The 14514-nt window shown below is 63.6% G+C and overlaps 1 protein-coding gene across 5 annotated transcripts in view; it reads right to left on the bottom strand.

Annotated features, from left to right (window-relative positions):
• The window catches only part of SPNS2 (SPNS lysolipid transporter 2, sphingosine-1-phosphate), a 29605-nt gene that overhangs the window by 5221 nt on the left and 9870 nt on the right, over positions 1–14514 (bottom strand). For 4 of the 5 annotated variants that reach the window (XR_013552151.2, XR_013552148.2, XR_013552149.2 and 1 more), the window contains exons 2-5: positions 12465–12530; positions 4388–4524; positions 564–715; positions 338–404 (exon numbers count right to left, since the gene is read on the bottom strand). Coding sequence is in view for 1 of the 5 variants with exons in the window: in XM_078437946.2 (XP_078294072.1) it covers positions 338–404; positions 564–715; positions 4388–4524; positions 12465–12530 (422 nt within the window). In the remaining 4 variants the exon portion in view is untranslated. The remainder of the gene's footprint in view (positions 1–337; positions 405–563; positions 716–4387; positions 4525–12464; positions 12531–14514) is intronic. The other variant, XR_013552150.2, reaches the window with a different exon arrangement.

Here is a 14514-nt window from a genome sequence, read left to right as displayed (position 1 = left end):
TTGTCTTAAGCTTCCGTTGCTCTGCGAGACTGGGGATCTCTGTTTCCTCCGATTGCGCTGTCCTGGGGCCTCGGCAGACTCGCCTGAATCCTCCCTCGGGACAGGAAGGGGTTCCAGGCCCCCCGGGGGGGGGGCCCCACACAGAGGTCTCCTCTCAGCCCTGCCCTCACACAGCGCCAGGCTCGGGCAGGATGCGCCTTCGCGGACCTGGAACTTCCTGACACGTGGGAGAGTCCCTCGTCCCGTCCTGGGGCCCTGAGGCCGCAGGACCACTGGGTCTGGCCCCCCAGCTCCCCGTGCGCACGCATCCACGGACCCCAGGCTGGGGTGTCCTTACCCGCAAGGCCCAGCGCCAGTCTCCAGCCGCCTGCTTCACGCTGGAGCCCGTGATGTAGCCCAGGCCGCTGCAGACGAGACAGCGCGGGGGACGGTGTGCTCACCAGCCCGGGGGCAGCCGGCCGCCCACCCCACCCCACCCCACCCGCTGGCCGCCACCGCGCGTCCGGGTCGCAGAGCGCCAACTTCGGGGACGGGGGTCCCGGGACGCGCGCAGGGACCCTCACCTGCCCAGCGGGATGGCAAAGTAGAAGACGGACAGCATGAGCGTGCGCGTGTTCTTGGTGAAGAGGTCGCCGATGATGGTGGGCGCGATGGTGGAGTAGCTGGCCTCGCCGATGCCCACCAGCCCCCGCGACAGGACCAGCAGCCAGAAGTGCTGCAGGAGGCACACGGGATAGAGGCCGCTGGCTCCTCGGCCCGACCCTCCCGGGTCCCCACGCCGGCCCGGGAGCCGGCCCGCGGGATGGAGCCCGACGCCGTCTCAGCAGCGAGGACACCCAGGCCCCTGGGCCCCTCCACACAAGCCCGGCACGGGGTTGGCACTGGTCTTCTGCAGGTGGACGGCTGTAAGTGCGGCCTCCGGGGGCTCCGGCCCCACCTGGGGAGCTTCAGGTCACCCCACTCACGTCCCACCCCGGGCAGGGCAGCTGGGCTGGCCCTGGCAGCACTGAGGACCCTGCGTGCACGAGGAGTGGGCAGTGCCCCCCCCCCACCCCCGCCACACATCAAAGCGGGAAGCCCAGCTGAGCCAGGAAGGGTGGGGCCGTGCCAGCTGCCAGGGTCCTCCCCCTTTGAGGTGGACCCGGGCCCTCTGGCCTCCCAGCTGCCCAGGGCCCGAGAACCCAGCCTGGCCATCTTTCCCCGGTCCCACCCTGACCACCCATCCGGCCGGCCAACGCCGCCCACAGGCTACCCGGCTCAGTCTCCCGCTTCCCTCCCTCCATCTGCCCGTCTCCGTCCGGGCCGGCCCTCTGCATCGTCGACTGCCCGTCCAGCCCCGCGCCTGTCCTCCGCCTCTGTGTCCCCCGCCTGCTCGCCTCGGTCCCTCTCTCTGGGGGTCACCTGCCCGCGTTGCTGTTGGGTCGTCCTGTATCGGTTTCCATTAGCCTTTTACACATCACGTGTACCGATCCTTTGTTTAATGTGATGCCTCCGGCCTGGCGATTCCCCGCCCCCCCCCCCCCCCCCCATGGCCTCTGGACTGCACATCTCGCTCAGGCCCCATCCCCAAATGACAAAAATACCCCCTAACACGCTGTTTGCGAGACGCTGGAGGCGAGATTTCCTCCTCGGCAGGAGAGCAGGTGGATAGGACGTCCTGTGGGTCCCCGGGCCTCCCCAGGAACCCCCTCCTTGTGCGTGTGTCATGCTTCCTCCCTCCCTGTTCCCGCACACGCACGTGCCCCCGCATGCTTTCCAAACAGGGACGTAAAGGGCACGGTTCCGTGCCTCCTGCCCCGCACCTCGCCTCTGCCCTCAGTCACGCGTTGTGGAAGCGGGCCCATCGACGCCGGCTAATAAAGACCCGTTCACACTTCTCCTGCCACGAAGACACCCCGTCTTTCCGGGCGTGCACCACACGGTCCCCCGTCCTCCGAGACTGTCACAAACGCCCGTGTGCGCGTGTGCCGCTCTGCGTGCACGAGCCGGGGTTTCTCTCTCGGGTACACACCTCGAAGTCAGAGGCCGGGCCGTGGGCCGCGCGCCCGTGGCACTCGGCAGGATCCTGCCGCCCTGCTCTCCGCAGAGGCCCCGCCAATTTGCACCGCCAGCAGCAGCTTCAGTAACACTTGGTGTCCTCACCTCCCTAATTATTGCCCATCTGATGGGTGTGAAGTGTTATCTCGTTGTCGTTTCAATTTGCATTTCCCTGCTGACTTGGGACCAACACCGGGCACCGGCTCCTCCTGGGACGGCCGGCCGGTCCTCGTCCTCCCCCCACTTTCCTACGGGCTTGTCTGGCTTTTTCTTGCCGATTTCTAGCTCCCGGTTTTTAGACTTTGCTTTTTCCCTTATTTTCGCCTGCCTGGAACTTATTTTGAAGCAGGGTTCAGCTTTCATCCAGGTGCACGGTCAATCCTCCACAAGCCCCCCGAGGCACACCTGTCACCCCCACGGAAGGGACCGTTTCACGTCGGCCTGCTGCTTTGGTTAAGCGGCCACCCCGTGATGACCAACGGGGCAGGCCACCTCCACGGCCACTTTTCACCATGTCCCTCGCTGTTCCTGGACGTTTTCTCTGCCAAATGAACTTCAGGATCCCACTGCCGAGGCTCGCCAACGCCCCTCCCCCCCGCCCCGCCCCGCGGGGCCCGGACCGTGGCGGCCGTGAGTCTACAGACTAACTGGGGCGATCCGTCTCTCCGCCTCCGCCGGCCCGCCCTCCCTCCCACACCCCGGCACCGGCGTCGCGGTCCCCAGAAGCTTCTGGTCCAGGCCCCATTTTCGACCGTGGCTGTCAGACTCTACTGACACTCTGGCCTGACCCTCCTCCGTGAAGCCACGTTGTACCCGCACACCTGCCTGTTCCTTCCGCCCCTGCCTCCGGCCTCTTCTGGGCCAGCGTCAACCTTCGGAGGAAGCCCAGACCCTGAAGTGCCCCACCACCTGGCCCCTGCCTTCCTTTCCAGCCAAAACACTCTCCTCCGTTGTGGACCCACCGACACGCCCACCGTTAGTGGCTCTGTGGGCTTGCTCCCACCGCCATCCCGTCCACCAAAGGCCTCATCACCCTATTCCACCTGCCTAGCTCAAATGCCGCCTCCTCCAGGAAGTTCTCCCTGACCCCATGGATTTCAAGAGACTGCTCTCTCTTCACTCAGGGCTCTCGGCGCTTTGCACATCTCAAAGGCTGTGAACGTGGGGCGCCTGTCCCATCTTCCCACACCCAGCCCGGGAGCCCCCAAGGACGGGGAGAGGGTCTGCTCCTTTATGCCGGAGGCCGAAAGCTCCTTGAAGACAGATCTTGGTCTCTTCTCCTTCTCCCTCTATTTCCCTCTACGGTAGCCACCATGTGATTGTCCTTCCTCCGCTCGAACACTCCTGCCGATGGGAGACTCACTACCTATCAAAGCAACATATCTCCCTTGTGGATCGGAAGAACAGAAGTGACGGTTGGTTGAATGCCGCCACGGTCCGCCGTCTGGGCACTCATCGGCTCGGCGATTTCCCACAATAAACCTTCCGGCGGGGAAACACTAGTCCCATTTTACAGATGAAGGAACCGAGGCTCAGGGAGATCTCTCCAGATCACAAGGCTGAACAGACAACAGAGTTGGGACATTCGCACCCGGACTGTGGGAGCTGAGTAAGAAACACCTTCCTCGTGTTGAAATGATGCTTGCCGCCCTAGGACTCTGACCCAAGGAGTCAGCTGGTTGTTGGGCAAAGAGCACACCGAGCGGGGCGCCCAGCCGGCTCAGTCAGTACACGTGTGACTCTTGACCTTGGGGACACGGGTTCAAGCCCCATTTTGGGCGTAGAGTTTACTTAAAAAAATAAAGTAAAAGGGCGCTGGGTGGCTCACGGTCAGCTGAGTGCCCGACTCCTGACCTTGCCTCAGGTCATGATCCCAGGGTCACGGAATCAAGCCCCACATCGGGCTCTGCGCTGAGCTCGGAGCCTGCTTGGGATTCTCTCTCTCTCTGCCCCTCCCCCATTCACACTCAAGCTCTCTTAAAAAAAACGAAAAGGAGGAAACCGTGCGAGGCACAGAGAGGGCCCGTGACTCACCTGGGGTCACACGGCAAGGTGCTGGCAGAGCTGGGACTAGAATAAAGGGCCCTGCCTCCTGGACCAGACTGGTTCTGCCGTTCCTTGCATCGTCCCCAAGTCAAGGCAGGTCAGAAAGAGGGTGCCACGCGGGGCTCGGCTAGGCTCGCAGCGGGGAGGCCCTTTCCGTAGCCAGGCCAGCTTACAAAAGCAGCCACGACGCCCACCCCCCCCCACCCCCCCGCTCTGGGAAGACAGCGCCTGAGACTCCAGCAGAGAGGCAGAACGAAGCCGGGCGAGGGGGGGGGGGGGGGCGGGGGCAGAGGAGCCGACGCACCTGCCGGGGGATGAAGGAGCTGGAGAAGGTGACCGCCGACCAGAAGAAGACACCGCAGCTGAGGATCACTTTCCTGTTGAAGCGGTCACCCAGGTAGCCGAAGATGGGGGCGGCCACCATGAAACTGCAGATGAACACTGCGGGGAGAGGAGGCCGTGACACGGGGCCAGGCCCCCACCGCCCGCCAGAGGCGACCCCACGACCCGCCCGCCTCCCCGCGGGCCCAGCTTGTCCAGCGGGTGACCCTCGGGGGACTTGAGCGACAGAGGATTCACTGAGCGGTTGACGTGGCAGGAGCCACGTCAGGAGCTCACCACCTGGGGCCTTGTGGGTCCGTGCAAGGCCACCTCCTCGCAAAAGAGGGGAGGCAAGACTCGCCCGAGGCCCCACCGGCGGCAAAAGCCCCGCGGGGACCTGATCCCCTGTGTGTCCGGCCCCGGAGCCAGTGTCCTCATACCTCGTCACGCTGCCGTCCTTCTTATACTTGGGAGAGAGGTTCAGAGAGGGGAAGGGACCCACCCAAGGTCACACAGCAAACCGGGACGGAACTGGGCCTGGAACCCCAGTCTTCCACCTGCCAGCTCATGCAGTCACACTCACTCCTCACTCCCCACAGGCTGGAGAGGCTTTCCTGGCGTCTGGAAACACTGTCGTTCATTCGCTCACTCTTTCACTCATTCAACGAAACAGGCAAAAATTCCTGCCTTCCTGGGCAGGAGAAAGAAACCACAAAATGAAAAATAGAGTACATGAGGTGGTGGCAAATGCTAAGGAGGGGAAAAGGGCAGAGACGGGAGACAGGAAACGTGTGCGACACAGAGAAAGAAGGGCCAGAGAGGTGACATTTCAGTGAAGACCTGGAGGAGGGAAGGAAAACAATCATGCAAATACTGGGGCAAGTGCAAAGGCCCTGAGGCAGGAGTATGCTTAGCACATGCGAAGAATAGCATAGAGGCCAGAATGGCTGGAGCAGAAGGAAGGAGGGAGGAAGGCCTGACGAGCCAGGGCCTGTGGCCCACCGTGGGGACTGTGGCTTCTACAGCTGAGAAAGGGCACAGAGCAGGGAGTGATCTGACCTGGTTTTGTTCTAGAACGAGACAGAAGACTCCATGGGGAGTGATGGGAGGGGCCTTGGGGCCCCAGGTGGGACCTAGAGGCCCAGCAAGGCAGGGCAGGCCCTAGGGGTCAGGGAGCAAGGAGCTCCCCCAGGCCTCCCCCTGCAAGGCGGTCCCACAGCTGACGGACAGATGGCCAGACAAAGGCCGAGGGTGGGCAGACGAGGTGGCCAGTTGGCCGGGCTCTGACCGCCGGGCTGAGTGTGCACACGGGCTGGGCTTCTCCCTCAGACAGAGGCGGGGAGGGGAGGGGAGGAAGGATGGACTTGGTGAAGGAGGGGAGAGGGCCGGGCCGGAGGAGAGTGACTGTCTCCCTCTTGTCCTAGTGAGCAGGACGGGGTGTGGCCGCAGGGGAAACTGGGGCCGCGGGCAGCATCAGCACAGAGGGGCGGGACCCGGGCCCAACGTGAGCTCTGATCCTTCCCAGCTGGGTGACGTTGAGCAGGTCACCACCTCTCTGTTCTCAGTTCACTGGTGTCCTGATAAACGTCCAGTGACGGACTCCAATAAAGGGGGGATGGGGGCGGGGGGAGGGATGTGGTGTTTGCCAACTGTTGCCAACTGTCGAGGGGTGAACACGCCCGCCGTGGCTGCCCGTGGCTGCCCGTGGCTGTGGTGTGATGTCACCGACCAGCGTCACAGGAGGTGGGTCTCAGGAGCACCGCGAAGGCAGATCGATTGCGTAAATAACCTCAGGGACACAGATACTGGTAGAATGCAGGGACGTGACTAGGGAAGGATGCGTTCTGAGTATTTACTACCTTTGTGTTTCACACAAGATGTTTAACCACAAGTGTACATAATTCAGTTGTCGCTAAGGGTCGAGTTCAGCTACCGGCTCGCACGACGCCTGAGAATTAACACACGCCTCTTGCGGGCTGGTCGAGGCCGCCACCCCGCCAGCTTCCTCATCCGCCAAATGAAGATAAAAATAGCAAGGCCCCGGGTGCCGAGCGCAGCGTGAGATAAAGCTCAAGGTGCTCTGCCACGCCCCGCCCGGAGCACGGCCTCGGTCAACACCGGGTCCTTGTTTAGATTCATCCACACAGAAATTACCTCCTCATATCTAGAAAGAGAACTTGTCCTGCTGGGCCTGCCTCACAGGACCTGCCTGAGATCAGACCAGGATGCGGGCAGAAAAGCAATGTTGATCCTTCAGGACTCACGCACATTAGGGGGAGGAGGGAGGACTGTGCCCTCTGTGCCTGTCTGCGCCAAGCGGGGAGAGGGCACAAAGAACCAGAGGAAGAGTGACCCATGTCCGGCCGGGGGGCAGAGCCTATCCGTGGGCTGCCCAGCTCGAAGGGGCTAGGATGCCAGGAAAGCCACCAAGAGGGCCAACTCCTGCCAGGATGGTGAAGAGAGGCCTCACAGAGGCGGCGATGTCAGAGCTGGGCATTGAAGGGTGCACGGGAGTTTGCCAGCGATGATGATGCTTAAAACCAAGAATACATACTAAAATATAAATCACAAATCTTATAAGCAATACCGTGCAACGGTTAGGGAGGCACGATGCTCACGGCTAACGAGAACCTTGGTTGTCGCTCACGGAACACTTGTAGACAGGCCCGAGTGCGCCCTGGACGTAAGCACAGGCTTCTCACTTGCCCCTCACGACTACCTTCATCCCACAGAAAGGTGCCAGAGGCCGAAAGGAGTTTGTCAAACGCCAGGGTCTAAGCCACACTAGGACCACGGCATGTCTGTCCTCCTGCAGGGGTGGACGGGGCCCGGGGGGAGAGCCAGGCCGCCGTCCCCACCACCCGGCCTGCGGCAGAGCAGGAGGGCGGCCCCGACTTCGTGACCCTGGCTCCCTGCCAGCCATCTGAGTGGACCGAGTCACAGGGGACTCCGGTGGGAGCAGGTCCCCACCCTCACCGCTGGGTCCCAAGCACCCACCTGTCCCCACCATGTCGTCCCATGTTGGAGCTGGGCCACCGACAGCTGGAGGAACCTGCCCAAAACTACACAGTGACCCTCCTGCCCCCAGACGCCCTGCACCCTCAGCACTGTCCCCTTGGGGACAAGGGCGTCCAGGGTCACGAGGGAGAGCAGCCCTCCCCTCTGCTACGGACAGACAGGTAAGAGGACGCTCCCAGGCCCTCGGGTGCATCACAGGCCAGCGGAGGGGCCTCAATGCAATCAGGGCAGGGACAAGAGGAAAAATGCTCCTGGCAGAAGAAACAGCAGTGGCAAAGGCCTGGAACCTTGTCCCGGCAGGGCTAGAAACTTCCACTGCCCCCCACCCCGGGCCTGCAGTCTTTGCTGGAAGAGAGCTTTCTGGGCGGCCTGGCTGCCCCACCCAGACCTCGGTGGGGGTGGCCTTCCCAGCAGCTCCCGCACAAGGACATCCTGCAGTCAGGGCATGGGGAAGCCCTGTCTTGGCTCACGTGTGCTGAGCCCACAGGACGGGGACAATGGGGCTGCAGGCGGGAGGGGGGGGGGGGGGGCGGCGGGGTTGGTGAGCCAGCCCACAGGATGGGGACAATGGGGCCCGCGGACAAGGGCGGGGGAGGGGGGCAGCGTGGGAGGAGCCACCTTGCAGAACGACCTCATGTGGTGTCCCCGCCCCACAGGGATGCCCGGGGGCCTTCTCCTCTGGGGCCCTCAGAGGGCCCAGCCCCCAGAAGTCCAGAACCACCCCACTGAGGACACTGTGACCGTCTGATCCCACCCGGGGGCTGCTCCCAGGGTGCATGTGGCCCTGTCCGATCCCAGAAGCTGGTCCTGGGGCAGGGGCAGGTGAGGCCTGAACTGGGGGAGCCCTGGACGCCCCGTTGGTGCCCTCGGAGCTCACGTCCAGCCCCCACCTCAGCCTGGGCTGAACCCAGGGCTATTTTTGCAGAGTCCAGATCCGGCCGACCTGTCATTCGGAGAGATGTGCCACCCTGCACCTCCCGTGGGCGGGGAGGGCGTCGGGCCGGCTCTGCCCACAGGGTGTGGACGGGACGCCCAGGCAGCCAGGCCACGGGGAGGCCCCATCGCTGCCTGTAGGGCCACCAAGCTCGGGCTTCCTGTAGGGAGAAGGGGGCCGCTCCTCCCTCCCACCGCTCAGGATACAAGCCCTGGGACGGCCCCTCGGGCCTCAGGGAGACCGGTCCTAGGCCCCCCTCAGGCACGGGGGCGCTGGGGGAACCGCCACGGGGGCTGCCTGACTACGAAGCAGGCCACTGCAGAAGTGGGGAGGAGAGCAAGGCCAGGAGGACACTCTGCCCGAAGCAGGGCCGCCGTCTGGTTTCGGTCTGAGCTGGCTCTTCCTCTGTCCTGGCACGTCCTGGCACGTCCTCGTGACCCCACCAACCCCAGCCCTGAGCTGCCTTCCAGCGCCCTCCCCCACCACCGGCCCAGAGAGAGCATCCCCATGCAGACGTCTAACGGGGCCATGCCTGCCCCAAAGCCTCCTCTGGCTCCCTACTGCCCCAAGACCAAAGCCAGAGGCCCTTCACGATGTGCCCCTGTCCCCCGCCCAGCCTCCTTCCTTCTGGGGGGAGGGGGGCGAACACGAGTCCCCAGAGCCTCCAATCGGCTCCCCTTCCGCAGACCCAGCTTCTGATCTGCTTACTCTCTCTTCGACTGGGTCTACACTGCTGACGTCCAGGGCTCACGGTTTTCACTTCCAGAATTGCGAATTCAGCTTTTCAGTCCCTGTTCTTTTCCAATAAGGTGCTATCCCTGTCTTACAAATTCTACTCTTTCTTTGGAACCGTGGAAACGAAGCACATAGGACGTTAAAGTCTGTTACGGCAAACCTACTGCCTGAAATTCCTCGGGAATCGGGTCGCCTGCTTTCTGGGATCCGTTGCCCCCTCCCACAAAGGCTTCCTCCTCGTGGGCTCTGCTCACGCTCAGTCTGCCTTCAGTGGGCACTGTCATCTGTGCCCCACACGGGCCCTGGGGCACAAAGGCTCCTGTCAGGAGCCGCATCTGCAGAGGGGGCCGCAAAGCCCGGGCCGCACGGAGCAGGCTCTCGGCACACAGCCAGAGCCGGGACGGAGATCTCACAGGCAGAAAAAGTGCCCACGGGCCTGCGGGCACAGCCAGAAGTCAGGGGGCTTGCCCTGGGCTCGGGGTGGAAATCGCGTCACCCCCACGATGCTGGACCCCAAGCCTGCATGGGGCCGACCCTGCAAGAAACCCCCGGAGCCCGGACGCTGGGCCGGAGTGGGCAGTCGATCCCTGGATGAATCTGGGTGACAGCTTCCTGCAGCCTCGTCGCGCTAGTCTCTTTACTCTTTATGTATATTTAAAATGTTTCATCATAAAAATGTTTACACTAAAAATACCGTAACAAGCTTCTGTGACAGATACTGGTCCCCAGGCGCCCTGCACCACTTGGCTTTAATACCAGCTTCCTCTCCTGCTCCCTGGTTTAATTCCCTGCTTCTGGCACCTGGGAATCCCCCTGCCAGTCTTAGCTTTCAAGCTCAGCTATGTAATTTAAGTGTTTTCTTGGCATATTTTACACAGCGTGGAGTGGGGGGGAGGGTTTCTCACATCTGCTCAATCTGACACACTGACTGTGAGCCCTATGCCCTGAACAAACTCTAACACATCCTTCAAAGCCCCACTCAAATGTCCCCTCCTCAGGGGAGTCTGATCGACCTACCACCAGGCAGAGCTAGGTGTGCCCTCGCTGCTGTCCCCCCAGGCTCCCACGCACCCTGCTCCCCCCCTGCCCCGTCATGCCTAGGTGGTGACTAGATAGGTTTTCTGTCCCCAGCGATGGGGGGAATCTACTGGAATGCAGGGACAGAGGCTATGGCAGAGCCCAGCAGGAGCTGCCTCTCTGGGTGTAGGCTGTGGAGACCCGGGCCCCGAGACAACGGGACCAGGGCTGGAGCTCTTCCGCGGGCTTTCCCAGAAGCTTCTGCAGGGGCTCGGGGGCCTGCTCGGGGCTGCCGAAGACAGGCTCTTCCCAAGCCAGGGCTCACGGTCTGGTCCCAAGGGGAAACGGCAGAGGCAGGCCCGGGCCTGACTCTCAGCCGCACCCCCTGCCCTGTCTCCGGGCCCAGCAGCCCCTGGTGCCCACGAACGAGCAGACAGCCCGGCTCTCAGCCCTGGCCCTTTGATCTGGGCAAACACCAGCACCTGGCTGGCGCCCTCCACCTGGCTCCGACCTTATCAGGGGCTTGGGGAAGAGACAGGTGCCTGGGGCCCAGGCCAATTAGGTGATTTTCCTGGTCGCCCACTGAGTCACATCCTGGTCTAGCTGGCCTGGCTCCTTGGCTCAGGTGGCCGAGGGGTGAGGACGCTCAGGGAGCCAGCCCGGCAACGCCAGGGGCAGGTGGTAGGGTGGAGGCCACGGGGTAAGTGTCCCTGAGAGACCACGGCCCAGGGGCGCCCACGCTGAGAGCGCAGAGATGCCAGACGCTGAGACACGGGGCCAGGCCTCCCCTCCCCAGGTGGAGACGGCGGCACGCGTGGAGCCCCAATCCTGGGCCCGCCGGCCTCCCCGCACGCGACCCCCTGTGAGTCACCAGCAGAGCTGACCTCTGTCCCTTCATCTGGGAAGTGCAGCTGCCCTGGGAGGTTGTGGGGGCAGAACCGACCATGCTGGTGGGGGGGGGGGGGGGAGGGGTGGTGTCCACCTCCAGCCAGGTTGCCAGGGTCAGTGGGGGCCACCATGACTTCTCTGTCCACTAGGAAGGCAGCCAGGGACACCTTGCAATAGGGACAGCACTGCTTGGGGTGGCTGGAGGCCGGGGCAGACCCTGGACACCCCGTCAGTCAGCAAGGCTGAGGCCCAGAGGGGACGGGACCGGGGCCACAGAGGGAGGGGGCTGGAGAGCTGGGCTCTCTCCTGCCCTCTCCCCACTCCCCACATCTGGCTGAAACTCTCTTCTGGGCTGTGAGTGGCGGTCACTGTGGGCTCAGAGCCCAGGAGGCTGGGGGGGGGGGGGTGGGGGGGGGGAGGGCCAGAGGACAGGTTTGGGCTCCTGTGCTGGGTGAGGGATGTGGGCAGAGGCAGGGGCCGGCCCCCCTCAGGGTTCTGGGTCACACAGCCTTGCCCCTGTCCCAGCTTCCTCAGCTGTCTGTTAGGGCTGCGCCCTGGAGCGATCACCTCGTCTGTCTGAGCCCCAAAACCACCCTGGGAAAGGATCACAGGCCGCAGGGCCTGGCTGAGTGGCTCATGGAGGCTGGCACAGCACATTCTGGAATGCCACCTAGGCAGGTCAGGCAGGTTCCGGGACATAGCGAGCTCGCTCCACTCCTCCCTCCCAGGAGAGCCCAGGCAGGGGAAGGGGTTCCCAGGCTGGAATGCAGACCACGGACTTCCTCCCACACATCTGACCGGGCCTCACAACCACACACCCTCCAGGGCCAGAAGGAATCGGAGCCAAGGAACCGGGCCCTCGGCCACACAGCAAGCATGGGGCCAGGTAGTGGGTCGGCAGGGACAATGGAGACACAGGCCCCCCTGCCCCAGCCCAGGGGGCTCTGGCCCTGCCCCTCCCCACCCCCACCAGGGAGAAAGCTTCAGGCCCAGGACTAGCCCAGGACCCAGGCACTCAGGCGCTTTCCCCGAGTTTGGAAATGGTTCCCGGACTGGCCGTGGGGATTTCCTGCTTTGACATCTCAGAGACTGTTCCCAGGCTGATGGTGACGGAGGAAATGGGGGCGCATGCCATGGAAACAGGGTCACCAAAGGCTCTGCCGCTGTCCTGCCTGGAACCTAAGGAACTCCCTTCACCAGCCTCAGGGCAGACCCTGGGCCCCTGGGTCCTGGTGAGGCCCCAGGACCAAAAGAAGGGTCCCCTCTAAGGACTCGGGCCTGTGGCCTCCCCGGGCGCCGCTGGTCTGTTTGCAGGGAGAGCAGCAGAGGCTGGGGAAGCCGGTCTTCTTGAGTGCCAAGAGTGAGGTCTGGACACAAAGCACACGTCCCTTCCAGCGAGTCAGGACCAGGGAGGAGACCCCCAGGGAGACCCAGCAGGTGTGGGGCCTGGCAGGGGCGTGGGCCTCACCTGACTGCAGCAAGCCGGCGCCTCGGTCCTTGACCCCAAACTGCTGCTGGATGTCCAGAAGGACGCCTGGGAGGGAAGACAGAGGGTGCTTATGTCTGATGCCCGGGGCCCCTGTCCCCCACCCCACCAAGGAGACCCCCAGTCTAAGCCCAGCCCGCCCAACCCAGCCCCTTCCACAGAAGGCCACCTCGCCCAGTCTGGCCAGGCCACTGGGGAATCTGCAGGCCAGGCTATGCTCACCCTGGGGGCATGGGATCCCACCCCCCACTCAGGGACCACTCAGGGCCACTGCAGGGACCTGAGGACAGACAGGCGGGACTCGGGCAAACGCGTGCTCGCGCTCACTCAGTTGTCCTCGGGGTTGTAACCAGGACCCCGCTTTTCCGATGACAGAGCTGAGACACAGAGGGAAGCAGGTAGGGCTTCTTGGGGGGAAGGTGATCCCTGGAGGCCACGCCTGTCCTCCTCCTGAGTCCCCACCACCTCTGCTCTCCCGTTAGGACTTTGCATGTCAAGAGGACTATAACCAGAGGCCACCAACAACCACGGACAGACAGAGCCACGGCTGCGTGGGGGCCGGCAACCTCCTGGAGCCTCCTCACCTCTCACGGCGCCCAGCCCCCCACCCCGCAGGCCCCGGGGGCCCCCACCTCTGCTTATCTCCGAGGACAGCAGGGGGCTGGGCCACAGGCAGGAACCCCCCCCCCCACACCCCCCCAGTCATGACACATCTGCACCGAGAAGGGCTAGGGAGCCAGGAGGAGGAGACAGGGCAGGCTGCCCCCACAGCCCCCCACGCAGGGCATGGAGGAAGGGACCTGCCCTCAGGGGTCTCCCAGAGCTCATCAGGATATGGTGATGGCGCACGTCACTGAGCAGGAACTGGGCAGACAAGGGAGCTGAGCACGAGAGGTTAAGCCTGCGCCCCAGGTCGTACAGCGGCAAGGTGGCCAAAGCGGCCCCCGGGGCCCCGGAGGAGGGTCCCGCCTGGAGACTGCCCCCCGAGGCCCAGGGCCGGGATGCTGAGCCCTCTTCCGGGATGCAGCCTGACACGGAGGGACGCTGGCCTCCTCCTCATGAGTGCCGAGTGGATTCACCCTAATTACCCATAATGAAGAGGCTGTGCGAGGCCCAGTTAATGACTTAATAACTAAGGCGGGCTGTGGTCGTGCCCTGAACGCGGAAGCCAGGGGCCTGTCCCTGTGGACGGAGGGGCCACCAAGTGGGGCCTCCGCGGGTGGCACGGTTGGGCCCAACCTTAGGGCACCACTTACACTCACCTCCCAGCCCCGCAGCCCATTCGCCCCGCTTCTGAGCCAGGGCCGCCCTGCCCCTCTCTCTCCCCCACAGTCAGCACCTCCCGTGGCTCCCCAGTGCCTCAGACGCACACTGGCCTCCACCAGGCCACAGGGCTGCAGGCTCAGCCCCTCCAACCCCGCCCCTTCTCAGAACACCCCCGCCCCATGCTCTGGACCCCGACCGCCCACAGGTCCTCTACCCTGCTGGCTGTGCTGATTCCTGCCGCTCCTTCAACACTAGTTCAGGTGCCTCTTCTTCTGGGAAGTCTTCCTTGGCTTCTCCCCCTCCTGTCACCCTCAATAAGGCAGGTGCCCCCACACTCCCCTGGCACACTAGGATCAGTGACTTCTGAAGACACGTAGGGACGTGGGTAGGAGCTCGCTGGGCCCACGGTGGCTAAGAGCCACGAATTACTGCTTCCTGCTAAGTTCTAGGTACCCAGTGAGGCTCTGCAGATGCGATTTCTACCCCTGCTGCTTCGTCGCATTTTTCACCCCATTTTACATATGAGAAAACGGAGGCCCTGAGAAGTGAAGTAACTTGTCCTATGGCAGGCAAGGGCCCCAGTGAGATCTGAAACAGGCTCTGTTGCCAAAAACCAAAAATGTTTTCTTCTGCCGTGCCGCCTCTGCACGCACTTGGCTCTTGCGGGCCCCCAGCCCAGGCCCCGGCACGCAGCCAGCCCCCAGCGGCTGTTTGTGGACAGAGACGCCCCATCCCCACTGCAGTGAGAGCCCCCTCAGGGCAGGGT

This window comes from Panthera onca, chromosome E1 (genome assembly GCF_046562875.1).
Source record: "Panthera onca isolate mPanOnc1 chromosome E1, mPanOnc1 haplotype 2, whole genome shotgun sequence".
NCBI lineage: Eukaryota > Metazoa > Chordata > Mammalia > Carnivora > Felidae > Panthera > Panthera onca.
Note: the sequence above shows the minus strand (reverse complement) of the source record. Positions and strands in the feature narration are given on the sequence as shown.